Source organism: Mustela lutreola, chromosome 11 (genome assembly GCF_030435805.1).
Source record: "Mustela lutreola isolate mMusLut2 chromosome 11, mMusLut2.pri, whole genome shotgun sequence".
In the NCBI taxonomy this organism is placed as follows: Eukaryota; Metazoa; Chordata; class Mammalia; order Carnivora; family Mustelidae; genus Mustela; species Mustela lutreola.
This window is the reverse complement of record NC_081300.1, coordinates 88533865-88555853: the sequence shown is the minus strand read 5'-3', so window position 1 is coordinate 88555853 and position 21989 is coordinate 88533865. Positions and strand designations below refer to the sequence as shown.

The window sequence follows — 21989 nt, the reverse complement described above, 5'->3', positions numbered from 1 at the left end:
GCCGGTGACAAGGCGGGAACGAGCCTGGAGAATAAAATGGGGGCGCTGAGGCCGGGAGCTCAGAGGTTAACTGGGAGCCTTGGTGGAGGAGCCCAGCTCAGGGGCTGGGAATGAAAGCAGAGGACGGGGCAAGCCGCCGGTTTTTAAGAAATGGGAACCGGGGGCGCCTGGGTGGCTCAGTGGGTTAAAGCCTCTGCCTTCGGCTCAGGTCATGATCCTGGAGTCCTGGGATCGAGCCCCGCATCGGGCTCTCTGCTCAGTGGGGAGCCTGGTTCCCCCTCTCTCTCTCCCTGCCTCTCTGCCTACTTGTGATCTCTGTCTGTCAAATAAATAAAATCCTAAAAAGAAAAAATTTTAAGAAATGGGAACCGGAGACAGACAAGCCTGGCGGAAAATGGAGGGTGAAAACGAGCGTGTCAAGGTTAAAATGGGCGGCAAGAAAGGGGCAGCGGGGCCAGGCAGAAAAAGGGGGGATCCAAGAAGAGTGGGGGTCCGAATACGGACAAGCTGGATAAACCTAGGAGGACGGAAGTTCGCGGAAAGAGGCATTGGGGACAACGGGAAGAGAAGCGAAACAGGCAGGGGTCCCGTGGGGACTCAAACCAGCTTGGATCCAACCCACGAGTCTTCAAAGGGAGGGGCTGGGTGGAAAGTAACTCGGGACACTGGGGTTAAGGTAGGAAGCACGGGTTTGGCTAGAAAGGATGTAAGTTAAGGTGGAGCCGCCGTGATAAAAGCGGGGGAGCAAGGCCAGGGCAGCCTGGAGGGAGCCTGGAGGGAGCCTGGAGGGAGCCTGGAGGGAGCCTGGAGGGAGCCTGGAGGGAGCCTGGAGGGAGCCTGGAGGGAGCCTGGAGGGAGCCTGGAGGGAGCCTGGAGGGAGCCTGGAGGGCAGTAAGGAAAGGGATGGGAGGAGGAATGACCTAACAGCGAGAGTGACTTGAAGCTTCCTCTAAGAACTGCGGTTTAGCCTGGGCCTAGAAACAGGAAAGTGGGAGGTACCGTGAGATCTTGTGGGGGTTACAATGAGCTGAGCCCAGTAAAGAACTCCCAAGGCCACCCACAACTACAGGACAGCTGATAGAATTCATCTTTTCAGCCAGCCCAGCAGATGCGCGTTCTCCCTGAAGCCTGCTACCCTAGCCCCTTCGCGTTAGAAAGCATGCAGTCTGACCAAAAAGAGGCATAGACAGGGAGGGGGAAGAAAAAAAAAAGAGGGAAGAACGGGTTTCTCCGGGGGAATCTCAGTGTGAGAGAAGATCTACAAAGGATACAATGTGATACTTTGTGATTACCAACACAGGGAAAGCTGGTAACAAAACAAAACAAAACTGGGGAGGCAAACCCATTTCTCCAAATCTTGTTTACTAATCAAGTCTAAATCAAGATCATGAAAGCATTTATTTAAAAATAACTTTATTCCATAATCTTTTTTAAAAAATCCATATTATAACCTCAGAATAAATTTCTCTTACTCCCCCCCAACACACTGCACACCAAATATGAAAATGTAAATAATGCAGAGGGATCTTTGCAGCAGTTCCTGGTCACTCCCACGGTGAGTGAGAATTACCAGTTGGCACTTACTGCATCACATGAATTTTACCTGGCCAGGATGATATCACAGGTTCCGGTGCACCTTCCATCATGGGTTGTGTGCAGTCACAGGGCCTATATGTGCTTATGAGAATCAGAACTAATATCAAAGCCACAGGATTGGCCGAGCCCTTTCCCAGTGTCCCCTTCTGAAATGTCGGTTGTGATAGCCGTTAAGTATTTATCTTCCTGGTTCTGATAAATAGATCTTGGAGTTCAGAACACATGATAAGATTGTGTAACAGCACAATGTACCAACTTGGACTTTGCCACAGAGTTTGTAACCCACCGCCTCATGCTTGTAGCTTTAGGGATAAGTCATCTTAAAATAGAGGAAAGCCCTAATTTCTTTAACAATCCCTAGGACATGAAGACTGCCAGTTCCTGCACTCTGAACTGACCCAGGACTCAGATATGAGTAACAGAAGTCGTGGCTCAGCTAACACAGGGTGTATAGTGTTTGGCAATAAGATCTTGAAGCACACATATACCACACCACACACCCCGCCCCACCGCCACTGCTAGTGGAAAAACCCTGCCCCCAAGATCTCCCATCATCAGGGATGTGTCCCATCTCGTCCATGTGCAAGAGAAGAAATTCTGGAAAGCATCTCGGTGATCTTGAAGATCATTCTCTGCATTCTTAGTTAGGGATTGTTTTTCCTCTTTCTTTTCTTTTCTTTTTTAAATATGGGTGCCTCTGCAGAGTGAACTCTCAAAGTCAGGAATTTAATCATGGAAGATTCTAAGGGAGACAGATTCTGAGCTCAGTGACTTTAGAAACAACTCAAGTCTCCTGTTCTGAAACACTAACTTAGACTGGCCAGAGTGGCTAAGTCCAGGAAGTCCTGGGCAACAGAAGCCCCAGCAAGTAAGAATTGCAGTTTGCACCTAATTCCTGAGGAGTGGAAACTGCAAGCAGCTCCTGCAATCCACGCGGCTGAGCTGGGGACAGAGGGCTCACTCCTAGTGATTTGCTCAGTTCAGTCTTTACATCCAAGAAAACAGACCCCTCCCCATCACACCGGCAGGGGAAGGCTGCAGATAACCAGCTTCTTGTCTTACTGGAGTCCCGGTCCCTGTTACTTAGAGAAAGGAAGCTCTCCTTTAAGCCCTAGCTCTTGCCCAGCAAGGGGGATGTGAACATTAAAGAACACAAACTCAAGTCAAACTTTCATGCTCGGCACAATCTTTTGCACCCTTATTACGTCTCTGACTCGGAAGGGATTTGGACGAAGTCAGAAAAGAACCATCAGCAGACTGCATGGGGATCTGGAAGCAGCAGCTTACGTGCATCAGATCTCACTTCCTTCAAAACTTTGCCTTATTGATCAATGCATCCTCATACTCTCCTTAAGAAGGAGGAAGGAAACAAGTTTTCCCATGCCCATTTCCAAGACTGGGAAGCTGAGGCCGGATGAACTAGTCAGCCCAAGGAATACTTATCTCACCCTACTCCACTGCAAAACATTTCCCCTGCCTTCTTTCAAAGCCACAGGAGAAAGGGAGGAATGGGGAAATCGGCAAGCTACTCAGGTATCACCTAAGAGGCTTTTGTACAAATATGAAACTCTGCAAAATGAGAGGTTCTAATGAAAGGCACTTCCTCTTAGGGGCCCCTGCCTCTTTTGAAAAGAACTGCACCAGGGAAGCCAACGGCATCAGGAGAGCTCCGATAATGCTCTCCTCTGAAACCATCCTACAAAGAGCCGAGAGGCCCAGGTGGCAGCTTATAACCTAGTTGACATAGTGTCTTCCACTAGAGAGGACAGACGAGACGAGAAAGGACATCTGCTGAACACCCGCTGGGCACTTTCCCATCCGCAATACCTCCCTCAGTCCTCATCATACCCTGTAAGGCAGGTGGGATTTCACCTATTTTACAGATGAGGAAACTGAGGCCCAGGGAGAAGTAAAGCAACGTGCCCAAGGCCAGGAAACCAGTAAGGAGCAGGGCCCACATTCAAGCCCAGGTGCTTGCAAAACTCCAAAAACTGAGCCAAACTGCCTCCCTCTGACTAGCACCGGTAGGGGACACCTCCTCACCTTTTCCAGGGAGGTGACGTCGGCCTGGTCTTCCGGCTTACCCGGGCATTGATAAGGGAGGTGTCCCTATCACCCCACACTCTTCCCTTGTGTGTATGGGGCAAGCTGATCACGGACATCTAATAGAATACCAGGAGCCCTGAACACGAAGGCCAGGTGCTCCCCGCAAACTCCTGTCCCCTCCAAATCAGCATCAGTCAACCTGGATAAAGCCAGAAGTCACAGTGAAGGGGGCACCGGAGATGCCAAATACACCTGGCCCCCCACACACTGCCCGTTCCCAACACATTTAACATCCATGAGAAAAACAGCAAATCAAACCAATTTAAGGAGAAAAAAAAATGGAAGGAAATCTGTGTGTGTGTTTCTTTTTTGTTGAGCACCCCACACCATTTTCAGCCCTCAGACAGGGGTGCGAGTCAAGTCAAAGCAGAATGAAAAGCTCATCTTCAACGCAGCCTTCCAAGCTTTTAAGACGGGATCATGGAGGACAGTTCTTTCTTCAAACGGGTCTGTCTTCTTCTTGAATGATGTCAATCCGCTCCTGACTGCTGTCGTCTGGACAGGAGGGAAAAGCAGATCAGAGTCAGAGTGGGCTCAGCGAGAGGTCCCTCCGTCCCCACCATCCGTTTTCAATCACTGCCCTTCCCAGTCCTTCACTGGCGAGCCTCGGAACTGAATTCATGGGGGAGCGAGTGAGGCAGGTGCGCATTCCCCTTTTCTCCTGTTCTCTTCACTCAAGCTCCTCGAGACGTGCTTGATACGGTCTACCCGGCATCAGCCGGTTGCTGCCATTCCTCGCCTGGATACTCTCTCCCCTTTCTGCTTATTCAGACTCGACCGACCATCCTGAAAGACTTGCCTCATATCTTCCTCTGGCCATTAAGCGTCTCCCAACCAATGCATCCCTCAAGGCATCTCACCTCTCTCTGAGATCCTGTGATTTTTAAGCCTGTCATTCATCTGGTAATAATCAAATTCCTCCCTGTGACAGCTCCTCTACTGCTCTCTCAAAGTCACGGTTAAATCGTGCTTCTGTTTTAAGTGTTCCTCAGTACACTCTGACTGGTCTTGTAAAGCTCCCTGCCTAGGGTTATGATCGGTCTTTTTTTTTTTATTCCCCCCAACAATGCCAATAGTGTGCCTTTCCCAGAACAGGTCCTTGATACATGTCTGTCAGTTTAATTGTAGTGTGGGGCGTTGACAGTTGATCCTAGGTTAAACTATCTTCTCCACCCTTTAAAAAACTAGACTCACGGGGCGCCTGGGTGGCTCAGTGGGTTAAAGCCTCTGCCTTCGGCTCAGGTCATGGTCCCAGGGTCCTAGGATCGAGCCCCACGTCAGGCTCTCTGCTAGGCAGGGAGCCTGCTTCCCCCTCTATCTCTGCCTATTTGTGACCTCTGTCTGTCAAATAAATAATTTAAAAATCTTAAGAAAAAAAAACAACTAGACTCACCTCTTGGGGATTCTTACGGGGACTCCCACTGCCCCCAGCAGAGTGCTTGGAAGGCGAAAGGACTCACCTTGCAGAGCCTGGAGTCCGTTGCCCATCCAGTCGACATTCCCATTCACCAGTGCGGTCACTCTGTGAATGTGGCCATGCTTACGGATTTCTTCTGGTGACTCCTCCCGCTCATTTGTTTCTTCCTCTTCTTCTTCCTCTTCTTCAGCACCATCTTCCTCCTCTACCTCTTCCTCTTCTTCTGAATCCACCAAAACCATGACATCACCCATGTCTTGTCCCCTAATTTCCAAAGGGGGAGAAATAATCAAGAAGTTACCCCATTCTTCCCGCCCCCCAACATCAACCCTCACTGAACAGAAAACACTAGATTTATGGCAACCTCTTTGGTAACATGGAAAATCCTTTGTGTGTTCACCTCGTTTAAGAGAGGATAGTGTGTAAGGGCGCCTGGGTGGCTCAGTGGGTAAAAGCCTCTGCCTTCAGCTCAGGTCATGATCCCAGGGTCCTGGGATCAAGCCCCACATCGGGCTCTCTGCTCAGCAGGGAGCCTGCTTCCCCCTCACTCTCTGCCTGCTTTTCTGCCTACTTGTGATCTCTGTCTGTCAAATAAATAAATAAAATTTAAAAAAAAAGAGAGAGAGAGAGAGAGAGAAGACAGCATGATTGTAATATCAGAGATACTGACAGATTCCTGTAGACTATGCACATTTTCCCGGGTGGGTTTTATTACTTCCCCCTGCTCCTTGGGCAGGTGACCCTTCATCCCAGGAACCTACCATTTCAGTTCCCCTCGCAGCACTCTCTCAAAGTCATGGTTAAAAGTCTTGGTTCCGTTTTAAGTTTCCCCAAGTTTTCTCCGGTGCACTCTGACTGCTCTTGTAAAGCTCCCTGCCTACAGAGTACACGAAGGCTACATTCCTTTCCTGAAATACCATTTATTTCTGCTCTACTTACTGAAATGTTGCCTCCGACTCATCCTTCAAGGCCCAGGTAAAGTCCTCGTCCACCCCGCAAGCCCTGAGCCGTGGACTGCACTTGGAGTCCATGCCCAGCAGTTACCATGAATTCTACTCTAGTTCATTGCTGGTTCTGCCCACCCAGCCAGCCTATATACACAATGCCCTGGGCCAATCACAGTGCCAGGAGCCTTACATTTTCATATAATCTTCAGTTTCCTGCTGGGAAACGGATGAGGAGACAGAGGCTCCGAGAAATTGAGAGGGATTTTTCCGGGAACACAGGGCCCGGGAGTGGGAGAGGTACAATCCGAACCCAGGTCTCCTAGTTCCAAAGCGTTTTTCCATGATGCTTGCTGCCTCCTCCTGTGAGAAATAAGTCTGGGGAACGAAAGACTCACTGGGAAGATGGCGCTCGAATACAGGGCAGTAAAGGTAACATTTTCCTATGAAAAATCATCCCAGAACAGCAATATCCCTTCATAAACTGGTTAAGAGGGACAAAGAGAAGAGTTTTTTTGCTCCAACCCAGAATGTCTTTGGGAAATGATGACACACGTTCCATTTAGTCACTTTGCCCCTACTGAGGTTTCCCTTTTTTTTTAAAGTGGGTTTTTTTTTTAAAAGATTTTATTTAGTTATTTGACAGAGATCACAAGTAGGCAGAGAGGCAGGCAGAGAAAGAGGAAGGGAAGCAGGCTCCCCGCTGAGCAGAGAGCCCCACGAGGGGCTCGATCCCAGGACCCTGGGATCATGACTCGAGCTGAAGGCAGAGGCTTCAATCCACTGAGCCACCCACGTGCCCCTAAGTGGATTTTTTTTTTTTTAAAGATTTATTTATTAAAAGATATTTGGGGTGCCTGGGTGGCTCAGTGGGTTTGGGCCTCTGCCTTCAGCTTGGGTCATGATCTCAGGGTGCTGGGATTGGGTCCCACATCGTGCTCTCTGCGCGGCGGGGGAGCCTGCTTCCCTCTCTCTCTGCTTGACTCTCTGCGTACTTGTGATCTCTGTCGAATAAATTAAGAAAAATCTTTAAAAAAAAAAAAGATTTTTATTTATTTATTTGAGAGAGAGAGAGAATATGAGATGGGGGAGGGCCAAAGGGGGAAGCAGACTCCCCCCGAGCAGGGAGCCCAATGTGGGACTCCTGGGACTCTGGGATCATGACCCGAGCTGAAGGCAGACACCCAACCAACTGAGCCACCCAGGCGCCCTAAGACTTTATTTTTTCAGAGACAGAGAGTGTGCAAGCATGGGGAGGAGCTGAGGGAGAGCAACAAGCAGAATCCACGCTGAGCGCCGAGCCCGACTCAGAGCTCAATCCATGACCCTGAGATCATGACCTGAGCCCAAATCAAGAGTCAGACGCTTAACTGACTAAGCCACCCAGGCACCCCCTGAGATCTCCTCTTGGGAGGGATTCCTGGCCGTGCTCAGACTAATCTTCCAAAACATGCTGTGAGACTAGGACTTGTTCTTCCTTTCAGCTCTTTTTAGAAAATTAAATAAATGCACCCATGCCTGGGCTCATGCACACACACCCCGCCTTTATGCTTCAGTGAGAGCCCGGCAAGTGCCCCGCCCTGAGGTCTGGCATTATGACAAGAGCATAGACTCTGCAATCAGTGAGACCTGGATCTGAACGCAGGTGCTGCCATTCATTTCCTGGATGAGCTTGCAGAAACTACTCACTGCCCTGACCGTCCATCTCCTTATGTGGCAAATAGAGGTGCCACCACCACCCTGAAGAGCTTATGAAACAGTCTCTAACGAGGCCTAGGGAAGGCCCTCACCCAGGGTCTGGCCCATGCCGGGTCCTCCACAGTGGCCGCCATGACTGCTCTTGCAAAAGAAAAACACAGCGGCGAACACAGACCATGGAAATGGGTTTTTGACTCGATTCTAGGAACACTCACCTGAAAGTGTTTCCTACTGAAGGGAAAAAGGAAAAAAAAATTAATATCCAATAACATCCCCTTCAGCCTCCCAAAAGTTTTTAATCTGACATTTACAAAAGAATGGAGAAATGAGAAAATGGACCCAACATGACAGGTGACAGGGTGGTCAGGAATGGTATACTTAATTTATTCATTATTGCACATCTGGACCCAGTCAAGAAGTCTATAGAATGGGACCTCAGGTAGGACAACAACTGGGGCCTCCTTCCCCCTGCCACACCCTTTCAAGAAGCCTCAAAAGTAAACAAAGGGGCCCAAGAAATCCTTACCTTTCCAGCAGAACACAGGGCTATAATACAGCATAAGCCCTGAGATAATGGCCAGTCCCAGCAGCAGGAGGCTCACAATGGTTCCCACAATTCCCCCGATATTTAAAGGTTCTGCAAAGACAAATCACACTGTTGATTCTTCCATCTGACACATGTGCTGGTCAAAGAGCAACGGCTCCCTTCCTCTGCCTGGGTCTTGGTCTTGTTTTGGTTCCATCATCTTCAGCAAGGCACATGACCTCTCCATAAAGCAAGATAAAATCTCATTTCCCAACCTCAGAGAGTTTGTAGGGAAGCAAATGAAGTGTGTGATGCAAAGGAAGACTGGAAAGTTAAAATCTCCAGCCATCGAGACTGTTTACAAGGCCACAGAAATGAAGAGGGTGAGCTATTGCTGCTGTGATGAACAGTGATGAATGGAGCAGACAGAACATCCGAGAACGGACCACACATAAAAGAAAATCTGATAATGACACATTAGTGAGTAAAAGAGGAATTACTCAAGAACGGTGCGGAGGGGCGCCTGGGTGGCTCGGTGGGTTAAAGCCTCTGCCTTCGGCTCAGATCATGATCCCAGGGCCCTGGGATCGAGCCCACATCTCTGCTCAGGGGGGAGCCTGCTTCCCCCCCTCTCTCTGCCTACTTGTGATCTGTCTGTCAAATAAATAAATAAAATCTTAAAAAAAAAAATAAAGTGCCAATTTGATCATAACTTTAAAAAAAAATGGTGCTGGAAGCCATGGCTATCCAAATTTGGGTGAGGGAGAAATGAGATCCCCACACCTCACACCTTTCACAAAAATCAATTCTAGGTAGAGTACAGATTTAACTGTAAAAGGCAAAACATTAAAACTTTTTAGAAGTGTAGGATAGTATCTCTGCAGCCATGGGGGAGATAAGGTTTCTTGAGACACAGAAATTGTTAATGATATGATTCATAAAATTAACTGCATGAAAGGAAGAATGTCTGCTAGTCAAAGGATAGCAGAAAGAAAGCCAAAAAAAAAAAAAAAAAAAAACCAAAACCAAAAAACAAAAAAGAGGCAAACAAGCTAAATGGAGGTATTTGTAACACGTAAAATTAACAAGGGATTAGTAGCAGAGGTTCTAAAGAACTCCTACATATGGGGCACCTGGGTGGTTCAGTGGGTTAAAGCCTCTGTCTTCAGCTCAGGACCATGACCCCAGGGTGCTGGGATCGAGCCCCGCATCGGTTTCCCTGCTTCCTCCTCTCTCTCTGCCTGCCTCTCTGCCTACTTGTGATCTCTCTCTGTCAAATAAATAAATAAAATCTTAAAAAAAAAAAAAAGAACTCCTACATATCTACAAGAAAGGGAAGATGTCAAAAGACACAAGTGAGTATTTCACAGAAAAAACACAAACAGCAAACATATGAAATAATTCTCAATCTTCTTAGTTACCACAGAAGGGCCAATCAGAATGACAGTAAGATTCTAATTTACACGTACTTAAGGGGCAAAAATCACAAAGCCGGAAAGCGAAAATGCGGAACAATTCAACACTCTTAGATAACCGCTGTTGTGAACAGAAATTGGCATGACCACTTTGGAAAATAATTTGCTATTATCCCAGAAAGATACAAATGTGCATAACCTTTCCTTTCTCTTCCGTCCACATATATCCTAGAGAAATATTTGCTGGGGATCTGCTATATATATGTACACAGGAGCTGGGTAAAATATTTTCATGGCAACATTTTTTGCTCATCACAAAAACGACAACAAAATCAGAAACAATACAAAGGTCCATCAGCAGGAAAATTAGTAACTTAGTTGTGGAATCATGACACAGTAGGAAATCCTACAGGAGTGAAGAGGTACAACATACAATTACAGTAAGAACAAAATGCAGAGTGGAAACAGCAAGTATTTCACTAGGTAGAAACAATTTTCTTGAATAAAAAAATTCAGAATAGTGCTTACCTTTTTCAGGAGGCCCAGGATGAGACTGGAAAGGGGTCTAGAGGTAGGGTTGGCCGAAAAAAATATAGCATGCCCATTTAATTTGGATTTCAGATAAACAATGAGTTCCATTTTAGAATAAGTATGTCCCATGGAAAATGTGGGATATACTTACACTTAAAAAAAAAAAAAAAAAAGCCTTGTTTTTCTGATATGCAAATTCAAACAGGCATCTTATTCTTTTTTTTTTTTAAGCTTTGTCATTTTCTAAATCTGGCCACACTACCTACAAATAACTAGCATTGTAGGCACCGCTCTGTATCCTAAGCAGGATGATAGTTTCTCAAGTGTTCATTTCACTATTATGACTTACATTTTTCATATTTTTAATATATATATTTTATATTTATAATATATATATTCTTTGGGATGCAATTATTTTTTAAGTTCTATTTTATTATTTTTCAGTTATCTCTACAGTCAGTGTGGGGTTCTGACACACGACACTGGGATCCAGAGTTGCACGCTCTCCCGATGGAGCCAGCTAGGCGCCCCAACGTAATTTTTTTTTTTAATCCCTATGCAGTGTTACAGATTTACGACTGGGTAATAGTTTTTCCACCTTGTCAAGTCACAGGCAAGCGGGTACACCTCCTCCCTGATGGCAGTGACCCACGTAAGGGGAAGAACCAAGCTGTCCCCATGCTGGTGCCTGGTCCTCTGAAGCACTCCACCATCCTCCTTCGGGGTCCCCTCCCCCTCACTCACCTTTCACGCTCAGCCAGATGTCCACCTCCCGCACCCCCACTGGGTTCTCCGCCCGACAGACGTAGTAGCCCTCATCCAGGGCCTGGGAGCAGTTGCGGATGGTGAGCGTGGAACTCTGGCCATCCTGAGTGATGAGGTAGCGGTCACTGGGCTGGATGGCCACCTCGGGCTGGGTGAGGTTCCTGAGCCACAGGATCTTGGCAGGCGGGTAGGCTCTGGACACTTGGCAGGTGAATGTAACACTGCCCCCCACAAAGCAAGTCTTCATGGGCTCAGAGAGAAGGGAGGGGCTTCCTGGTGACCAGAAAGTAAAGAAAAACAAATATTCAGGGAGATTCAAGCCACAGCCTGAGCTTTTCAAGAATGTTATTACCTTCCTGATGAAGCCACTCAGGGAATTTCTGTCCTGCACTTGGTCTCATGTAATAATAAAAGCTAACATTTATTAAGCATCTACTATGGTCTAGACACTGTTAAACGTATTAACCCCATTTTGCAGATGAAGAAACTGAGACCCAGAGAAAGTTAAGTAACTTGCTCAAAGGTACACAACTAAATTAAGTGGGGCACCTAGGATTTGGGGTGAAATCAACATTTTTATTTTGGTCCTAGTTTGCTGAAGCCTGAGGGGGTTCCTGGGACATGGAGCTTTCAGTGAGAAAACTGGGAAAGTCTTGGGCAAACCAGGATGAGTTGGCTACTCTTTTCTTAAGATTTTATTTATTTAGTTGAAAGAGAGAGAGAGGGAGAGAAGGGTTGAGAGAAAGAACATGTGGGGAGAGGAGCAGAGAGGGAAAGAGAGAATCCCCATGAGACTCCTGGCTGAGCACAGAGCTGGACGCAGGGCTCGATCTCACAACCCTGAGATCATGACCTGAGCCGAAATCAAGAGTCAGACACTCAGCTGACTGAGCCAGCCAGGAGCCCTGAGTTGGTTACTCTTGTAAGCCCAAATTGCCAAACTTCTGTAGCCTGCATTCCCCGTCTAAGCTCTAGGCTTCCATGCATCACAGCCACGCTGCTCATACAAAGAATGGGCACACAGCCTGCCAAGAGCGCTCTACGAGACAGTAAGGCAGCTGCATTAGTTTCCTTTTGCTGCTGTAACAAACTGCTACAAATGGAGTGATTTTAAAACAACACAAATTTATTCTTTTCTAGTTCTGGAGGTCCGAAGTTGGAAGTGATCGTAGGGGGCTGGAATCAAAGTGTTGGCAGGGCTCATTCCTTCTGGCAGCTCCAGGGGTGGGGATGCAAATCCATTTCCTTGCTCTCAGCTTTCCGCAGCCACCCGCATTCCCTGGCTCCTGGCCCCTCCTTGCATCACTCCAACCTCTGACATCTGTCATCACGTCTCCTGCTACTGAGTCCAACCCTCCTGCCTCCCTTTTAGGAGTACCCTTGTGATAGATGACATGGGGCCCATTCCAACAATCCAGGATAATCTCCCCATCTCGAGATCTTAATCCCAGCAGCAAAGTCTCTCTTACCACGTAAGGGAAAGCCTCAGGGATTAGGACACGGACATCTTTGTTGGGGGAGCATTAGTCTGTCTATCACAAGTCTGTCCTAGACAGCTCCCAATGCAGTGTCCCTACAGCCTTGGGGTCTGCTCTAAGTGGGACACGGAGAACTGTAAGATCTCCAATAGCAATCCGTTTATTTTCTTTGCAGCAGAAGCCTTTTCCCAAAACATACGCCCTCCTGGGAAGGGTCGCAGATTTATCTTGGGTGATATATTAAGCCTGTATTTTCAGCAGCTGAAGGATACAGAGTGGCATGTTGGGTTCCTGCCCGGGAGAGCAAAACCCTACACTTTCCATCCACAGTTGTTCCAAGAGAGAATCTAGGGTTTCACGCCTGGCACCCTGGGAAGAGGGAATGGGGGAATGGATGTTGGCGGGGGGGGGGGGGGGGGGCAATGTGGTGGTGTGGAACAGCCCAAAGCCTCTCCTTCTAAATCAGGTCAGCAAAAGAGAAACCCCAAACCCAGGTTTGCTCAGGAAACTCACGTTACACCCCTTTCTGGATCAACCATCAGGCCCCTGCCCATTATTAAATCCCACCTCCCCCTCTCTCTCCTTAACTCGTATCTCCTTTGGGGTCACAAAGCCAGCAGCACTGACAAGCCTCATCAGTATGTTGGAATTCGGGGGGGCCCCCCCTCAAACCAAAACTTGAGAAGTGGCCTCCTCATTCTGTATAAAAAACAAAATGAGCTATCCTCCAGGGGACCCCCCCACTCCCCACAAACAAAGGTTATATATATATTTTTTTAAATCTTTTTTTCAAAGATTTTTTTTTTAATTTATTTATTTGACAGAGATCACTAGTAGGCAGAGAGGCAGGCAGAGAGAGAGGAGGAAGCAGGCTCCCTGCCAAGCAGAGAGCCCGAGGCGGGGCTCGATCTCAGGACCCTGGGATCCTGACCTGAGCCGAAGGCAGAGGCTTTTAACCCACTGAGCCACCCAGGCGCCCCAAAATCTTTTTTAAAGATTTTATTTATTTACTTGACAGACAGAATCACAAGTAGGCAGAGAAAGAAAGGAGGAAGCAGGCTCCCTGCTGAGCAGAGAGCCCGGTGCGGGGCTCGATCCCAGGACCCTGAGATCATGACCCGAACCAAAGACAGGCTTAACACACTGAGCCACCCAGGTGCCCCAAAGGTCATATATATTAATATGCTTTTCTCAAACACAGCATTAACCCTCAAAAATCTGAGTCACCCCCATAGCCTGTGTGGCACCTAGACATTCAAAGAGTTTCTTTCACTTAAGAGGATGCTCTATGCAAAGGTGGGGTCAGGGGTGGAGGGGGGGAGCAGGGCCCTCAGAGATCTAGAAGAGATCGCAACACATCAGCCTTCACACCATGGGCTGGTTAGTGCTTCAGACTCTCCCAATTTGAGCGGTCTTCTTCAGTGTAGGGGCTACAAGGAATTTAAAGAGAGATGTGGGCAGGACAAGTCCCCCCAAAGTGTCACTTCTCATTGTTTGGGGGGCTGCACTGTTCTGCATCCCAAAGGTGGGCATTAACATTGTGTTTCTATTTTTTTTTTTTAAAGTAAGCTCCATGCCCAATGTGGGGTTTGAACTCATGACCCTGAGACGAAGAGTTGCATGCTCTACAGACCAAGGCAGCTAGGCGCGCCTACCATTGCTTTTCAATGGTTTACTGGTCCTGCCAAGTGAAATGATCCAGACTCCCTCTCCCCAGCTATTCAAAGTGCGGCGCCCAGACCAGCGGCATCGGCACTTCCTGACAGCTGGTTAGAAATGCAGAGTCTCAGGTCCATCCCAAACCCACAGAATCAGAATCTGCCTTTTTACCAGACCCCCAGGAGACCTGGATGGACATCAAGGCTGAGATGCTCTGGGCTCACGTGACCAAGAGGGAAGAGGGGAGAACTGGACAATGTCAGGGTCAGGAAGGATCTAGGCTCTTGTGCCTGCTTCCTCTCCAGTCAGCTCTTTTCTCCAGACACGTTTATTCATCCTGAGCTCGAATCAGAATCACTGGCCCAGTCTCAGGGGCCATAGGAATGGTGACTGAGCTAAGATCTGCATAAAGAAATGAAGGGATGGGGGGAAATCACACCAAATCCGTCACCTGCTGCTGCCTTTTTCCCCCTCTGTCAGGGTCAGTCCGTTACTCAGCCTTTGCTGGGATCTTACTGTCCACACACGCTTCGGGAGTCTTCACTACACACCACTCTGAATGTGTGTCCTGCTTCCAGCTGTAGGGTCACGCCCAGTGCCTCTGCTCCATCATCCACAAAATGGAGTGCAGAGCATCTGCCCAAAACTCATGTCCACCTGGAACCCCAGAATGTGACCTTATTTGGAAACAGGGTCTTTGCAGATGTGACAAGCTAAGGATCTCAAGATGAAATCCTCCTGGGTTTAGCGTGGGCACTAAACCCAGGGGCTGGTGTCTTGGGAGAGGAGGAGAAGACACAGAGAGACACGCACAGGGAGAAGGCCACTAGCCAAGGAAGACCTGGCAGCTCTGTAAGAGGCACGGAAGGATCCTCTCCTGGAACCTTCGATGGGAGCATGACTCTGCCAATACCTTGATTTTGGGCTTCTAGCCTCCAGCTCCCAGGGTGACTGACCGTGTGGAAAGAACATTGAGCACAGCACCTTGCACACGCTTTGCACTCAGTAAATGTCAATGTCACTATTACTGTGATATTACCTGTTTCATGGTTCTCAGAGTTCTCTTTACCGGTAAATTTTAAGTCCTTCAAAGGTCAGGACCCGGTAATTCCTCCATAGGACCCAGTGCCATGCTGAGTACATAACTCTTACTCAAAAAGATTTGCTGGACTAGGTTCTGAGGAAGGAGGTCCCCAAGGGAGGCAAGGGTTCTGGGGTCAGACCAGCCTGGGCTAAGTGACGGCTTCAGTCACTTACAAGCTGGGTCACTCTTGGCTAAGTCAGTTCACACCGTGTCACATCTGCAACTTACAAACTGTCCTGTCTAACCTGAAGGCTATTTTGAGCCTTACAAACAACATGTTGGATGATCTGGAAACAGGCAAAGAACTTCTGAGCCTGGAAACCCTAAAAGAGCAGGACTGACAGAGGGAACACCTTCAAAATCAGAAACTGTGAATCACCAGCAGGAATAAGACACAAATGTAGTATAGGGGCCAATGGGAACAGAAAAATACCTATGACAGACATGACAGTTCTATGAAATTAATTGATAGAGTTAATATAAAGTGTTCTTAGGGAATAATAGGAAAAGATGAACTCAATAGAAAAATGGACAAGATATGAACAGATAATTCATGCATAATATATAGAGACCCAAGAAGCATATAAAAATTGCCAACCCCACCAGGATCAAAGAAACCCAAATTACAACAGTTATGCCATGTCCTAATGAACAAATAGGAAAAGTCTTAAAAAATTAATGACACTCCATGTCAATGGAAATACCAGGAATGGAGTACTCGTACACAGTCTTTGGGAGTCACTGCCATGGGTAGGGGTCTTGTGTGGTAATGGAAATGTTCTGGAAGTACACAGCAGTGAAGGTAAGTACAATGATGTGAACGTCCTAAAAGCCACCACATTATACACTTTGAAATAGTGACGTTCATATTATGTGAGTTATATCTCGTCAAAAGTAAAATTGTAAATTACCAGTTGGGTTGGATTTGGCCCATGAGCCATCATGTGCCAAGCCATGTTGTAATGCAGAAAGTGAGTCTTGGTCCCTTCTGTTGCCCAAGGCCAGCCAGGCACTGAACACAGATGGGACCGCTGGGACATGTTTGTTGAATGAGTCAGTGGGGAAGAGACGACCATGTGAATGCCACTTGCCTGAGAAAAGAGCAACTTCTAGAACACCAAGGCTCTCTTCTCAGCAGGCCAGCGCTCCATCGCCGCCTCTCTGAGGATTAACCCGACAGGCCGAGAAGAAGACCCTCACCATGGCCAGCAAAGCCCAACACTAGAGAGTGTGGCAAGTGTAAGCAAGAGTCCTTGCTCACTGTTGTATTAGATCCCCAGGGCTGCTATCGCAAAACACCACAAACTGGGTAGCCTCAAGCAACGGAAATCCATTCTCTCACAGCTCAGAAACTCAGAAGTCTGAAATCAAGGTGTCAGCAGGCTTGATTCCTTTGGAGGCTCTTGAGGAGACACCATGCCATGCCTCTGTTTGGCTTCTGGGCGTCGCGGGGAATCATGGGCATTCTGGGCTTGGAGGTGCATCACTACAGTCCCAACCTCCATTATCATGTGGCATTCTCCCCATGTGTCCATGTCCAAATGGCCCTCTTCTTGTAAGGATACCAGTCACAGTATTGGAGCCCACCCTAACCCAGTATAACCTCATCTCAACTTCATCACATCTGCAAAGACTCTTATTTCAAATATGGCCACGTCCACAGGTACCTAGGATTAGGACTTGAACAGGTCTTTTTGGGGGAGACCCAATTCAACCCTCAACAGCCATCTAGCCTCATGGGTACCTCATGTGCGACACTCCGGCTACCCTGGTTTTCTCTCAGCTCCTCAAATGCCAGGTACGTATCCACCTCGGGGTCTCAGCATTTGCTGTTTCCTCTGCCAGGAACACTCAGCCCACCTGGCCAGCTCCTTCTCATCCTTCAGGTCTTAGCTCGAAAATGCTACCGCCACGAGGAGACCTCCCTGCTCCCTAGGAAGAGTGGCCCACTTCCTAGAAGAGACTCTTGAACACACCCCGTCTCATCCTCCTCACAAGTATTGTCACGACCTACCTCACTTGAACTTTCTGTCCTCCCCTCGCCCCCAACCCCACACGTAAGATCTTGAGCTCTATGAGAGAGGGATGGTCGTGGTTTCAAAAACATGTCCAGGAATCACGTGACCTTCTTCCCTTCAAAAAGTGGAGCCCAATTCCACCCACTCCCCTTGAAAGTGGAGCCAGACTGAGTGACTCATTTCTAATGAACACAAAAGGCAGTCGGGATGCCATGTGACTTCTGAGGTCAGGTTGTTCAGAGAAAGGGTAGCATCAGCCTGGCTTGCTCCCTCTTGCATCAGTTGGTCTTGGGAAAGCCAGAGCCACGCGGTAGGGACAGTCCAGGGGCCCTGTGGAGAGGCCCGCGCGGAGAGGAAGCAACCGGCCCAGCGTGTGGGTGAGCACCTTGGAAGTAGATCCTTTGGACAGTTTCAAACCCCCCCCCCCCCCCCAGCTAAGTCTTGTAGCTGAGACCCAGGAATCACGGAGCCAAGACAAACCGTCCCCACCATGTCCTGTCTGAATTCCTGGCCCATAGAAATCATAAGATAAATGAATTATGTGTTGTTTGAAGCCATGAAGTCTGGGGCATTTGTTACATAACAGGAGATGGCTAATAAAGGAACTATGCCTGTCTTGTTCCCCCCTCCACCTTCAACACCTAGAAACAGTACCTGGCACATAGCAGGTGCTTAATTAGCATCTGTCAAGTGGAAAACAGCTTGGATGAGAACCAAGAAGCTTGGTTCAGCATCTTTAAAGTTTTGAAAGGAAGGAAACACAAAACAAAAGAAAAGAAGAAACAATTCAGTTCACTGCGACATCTTGGGATTTCTTTCCCAGACCTTGCAAACGATCCTCTCAGAATAAAGACGGGTGGACCCCAGCCCCGGCAAGCCAGACTCACTGATCTGTACCACGCAGCTTGCTCCCAACTCCGGCCCTACTATGTGGCTCCCAACGCACTTGAACTTCTTGCCGTCTGACAGCTGGGACTGGTTCAGCATCTCCACTCCCAGCTTTGACGTCCCCACGACCACACCTCCTGGTTCTTCGGTCCACAGGAAGTCCGGGTCTGGGTACCCCCCGTCCCAGCGACAGGTGAGCTGCAGCATGAGTGATTCCTGTGACATCTCTGCCCGGCACTGAAGGGCCGATGGAGGGGGGACTGCAAAACACCAGAGGACACGGACTTAGTCGCAGACTCTGAGATCACCGTCGGGCTGGCTCTCAGGATTACAGAACTAGGGTATTGGAGAAACATCATGCCCAGTTAGTGTACCTGGAAATAGCTCCTTAGCACAAATTAGTGTGTGACAATAGTCCGATTTCCTCTGCTGAATGTAAAATCCCCACGGTTGTGGACCTCATTCATCTTTGCACTTCTCACTAGCCACAGTGGCCTTTAAATGTGCTTATTTAAATTTAAACTCATTATATTATATTACAAATTTAATTCTTCCAACACACCACCCGCATTTCGAGGGCTCAGGAACCCTCTGTGGTGGGTGGCTATTGTACCGGACCACAGAGAACAGAACATTTCCATCATCATAAAAAGCTCTACTGGACAGTGCTGGTCTCTAGGGGGAGGTACAGGTGGGATTCACGCCCCCCTTAACATATACTTCCTTTTTATTATGGGCATGGCATGTATTACGAAAAACATATAAAAATTTAACAAGTTACAGACCTGGAAATCCAATGCAACCCATGTGTTCATAACTACATATGAAAATCCACACATATTATAGATGTATATTATGTGTGTATATATATGTACATTATATTGTATAGATTATATGTGTATATATATACATGTTATACACACATATGTATACAATATATGTATAATACATATATTATACATCTATACATATAAAAATGCATATTATACATAATGTATGTATATATATTATATATGTACAAATGTATATTATGGATATATATGTATATTGTATCATGTATTCTAGGGGTGTCTGGGTGGCTCAGCGGTTAAAACCTCTCTCTTTGGCTCAGGTCATGATCTCAGGGTCCTGGAATCGAGCCCCGCATCGGGCTCTCTGCTCAGCAGGGAGCCTGCTTCCCTCTCTCTCTGCCTACTTGTGATCTCTGTCTGCCAAATAAACAAAAATCAGACATATTGTGTATTATATATGTTTGTTTTATATATTTTATATAATATACACAAATAGAAATAAGTTTGGCTCTTACATGGATGAGTAGATACATGTCATCTACAAGATAAATTATTGATAAGACACCAGAATGATGGTTAGAATTTCCTTTTCTTCTTTACACTCATCTGTTTCCTCTAACAAGCACCTATGACTTCATAAACAATGTCATTATGACAGAGAACACAGAGACTCGTACAGGCTCTGAACAACGTATGAATTAAGAAGGGTATTATTATCCTGTTCACTAATTTGTTGTTCTGAAGCTCCCTTTCATTAGCGTGGATTAGGAGCATACTCCGCATGTCTACAGCGGTTTTCGTCCAAGGAATCTGCTGTGTTCTCACCCCCAGAAGGTTCGGGAACTGCTGATTCCTAGCAGTGCAAGAGGTCCCGAGTTCATAGGTAGAATGAGGATAGCCTATCGGATAAACAAACTGGTCTTTCCCCACAGTGGGATATTAACTCTGTCACAGAAAGGAACGAAAGGCCGACACCTGCTACGACATGGATGAACCCTGAAAACACGATACTGGGTGAAAGAAGCCGGTCCCACAAGCCACGTGGTTCAGAAGTCCACGACACTCACACAACAGGCAAATGCAAAGGGGACACGGGCCGGCGGCTGCCAGGGCGTGACGAAGAGATGAGGGAGTAACTGCTCCGTGGGGATGGGATTTCCATTTGGGGTGATGGGAATGTTCTGGAACTAGACAGAGGTGGTGGTTGTACAACCCTGTGAATATACTAAATCCCACGGAGTTGTATGTTTTAAAATGTACATTATATTGTATAGATTATATGTGTATATATATACATGTTATACACACATATGTATACAATATATGTATAATACATATATTATACATCTATACATATAAAAATGCATATTATACATAATGTATGTATATATATTGTATATGTACAAATGTATATTATGGATATATACGTATATTGTATCATGTATTATAGGGGTGTCTGGGTGGCTCAGCGGTTAAAACCTCTCTCTTTGGCTTAGGTCATGAAAGCACAGGGTTCTGTGCTTTCAATATAAAGAATATAATATATATTTTTTATATATTTTATATTTGTATATATTTTTATATTTCAATATAATAATATATCTCAATATAAGGGCACCTGGGTGGCTCAGTGGGTTAAAGCCTCTGCCTTCAGCTCAGGTCATGATCCCAGAGTCCTGGGATCGAGCCCTACATCGGGCTCTCCACTTCTCGGGAGCCTGCTTCCTCCTCTCTCTCTGCCTACTTGTGATCTCTGTCTGTCAAATAAATAAATAAAATCTTTAAAATAATAATAATAATAATATATCTCAATATAAAAAAAAGCAAGCATGAGGCTTGGCATTAATTTCCTTCTGTGGCTCACAGGGACTCTCCTGGAACCCTACTTAGCAGCAAGCTTCTAGAAGCGACTCCCTCTCTGACACAGCCCTGGGTGTGTACATGTGTATTGAGGGAGCCGCAGCAGCACGTTAGGGCCCGTGCAGCAAAGGCATGCCTTTGTAGACAAAAGGAAGGGCACAAACATACAGTTCATGAGGGTCAAGGTGAGGGAGTGGGAGAGGGGGAGGGGAGCGCTTCTTACGCACAGTAGACCAGGAGCTCGGTGGTCACCTTTCGCTGTCTCCCACTGCGCATGTTCGTGGCCAAACAGGTGTAGTTTCCTTGCAGGTTTTGTGACATAAGCAGCAGAGTGAAGCAGTTGACAGTCAGGTTATTTCCAAAGGGCTCGGTTCTGGAATCTGGGGCCCGGAACTGCCATTCAACCATTGGTGGAGGCCAGGAGCTACTGCTGCAGCTGAAGGCCACCTGGGAGCCCTTGGCTGCATAGACGGTGCTGTTGGGGAGCTTGCCAGTGCTGGAGATATTGACCTCGACCTCATAGGGGCCCCCTGGGAATGGAGAAACATTAATTACTTAAGAGTTAACCTGAACTCCTTACCAGATCTAGCAGACACAGAAATGATCAGGAAGCGGCTAATGAGGGTAACAACATCCACCAAATACTAATTATGTGATGAATGCTATGCTAAGTGCCCTTCTGCATTCGAATCCTGAGATAAAGGTAGATTTATTGGGGATGGGGGGCTCAATCCTTAGAAGGGAAACATGCAAATCGCTCCTTTTCAGAGACACTGGTGAGTGGAGGGGCTACCTGCGCACAAACAGAGTTAACACGGCAGACCCGCTTGCCAGGCCGGCCTTGGCTGGTGATGGCAACATGGATTTCAGGGGGGTCCCGGCCATTCCCAGAACGGACAAGAGCGAGGCTTACTGGAGAACCATTTGCACAAACCGTGTGGTTTAAGTTGAACACCTGCCTCCCCTCCCTCTGGGAGTCTGGAATTTTGGTACGTGCTCAGCAGCGGGTGCCTGTGTGACTAGCTCCCAAGGAAAATCCACGGTGCGCCGTGTCTAAGGGGCTTTCCTGGCAGACAGCATCTCACATGTGTTGCCACAATTAGCTCCCAGAAGAATTAAACATGTCCCATGTGATGCCCCTGGGAAAGGACTCGTGGAGGCTTGTTCGTGGCTTTCCTCGGACTTAACCCCATGTGCCTTTTTCCTTTGCTGA

At 47.4% G+C, this 21989-nt stretch overlaps 1 protein-coding gene across 1 annotated transcript in view; it reads right to left on the bottom strand.

Moving 5' to 3' along the window:
• Positions 1-1396: 1396 nt before the first annotated feature.
• Positions 1397-21989, bottom strand: part of VSIG10 (V-set and immunoglobulin domain containing 10) — a 37545-nt gene continuing 16952 nt past the window's right edge. The window contains exons 3-9 of the mRNA XM_059139485.1: positions 21004-21306; positions 18125-18385; positions 10978-11271; positions 8288-8398; positions 7977-7992; positions 5163-5383; positions 1397-4197 (exon numbers count right to left, since the gene is read on the bottom strand). Of these exons, the coding sequence (XP_058995468.1) occupies positions 4142-4197; positions 5163-5383; positions 7977-7992; positions 8288-8398; positions 10978-11271; positions 18125-18385; positions 21004-21306 (1262 nt within the window). The 3' untranslated portion in view covers positions 1397-4141. The remainder of the gene's footprint in view (positions 4198-5162; positions 5384-7976; positions 7993-8287; positions 8399-10977; positions 11272-18124; positions 18386-21003; positions 21307-21989) is intronic.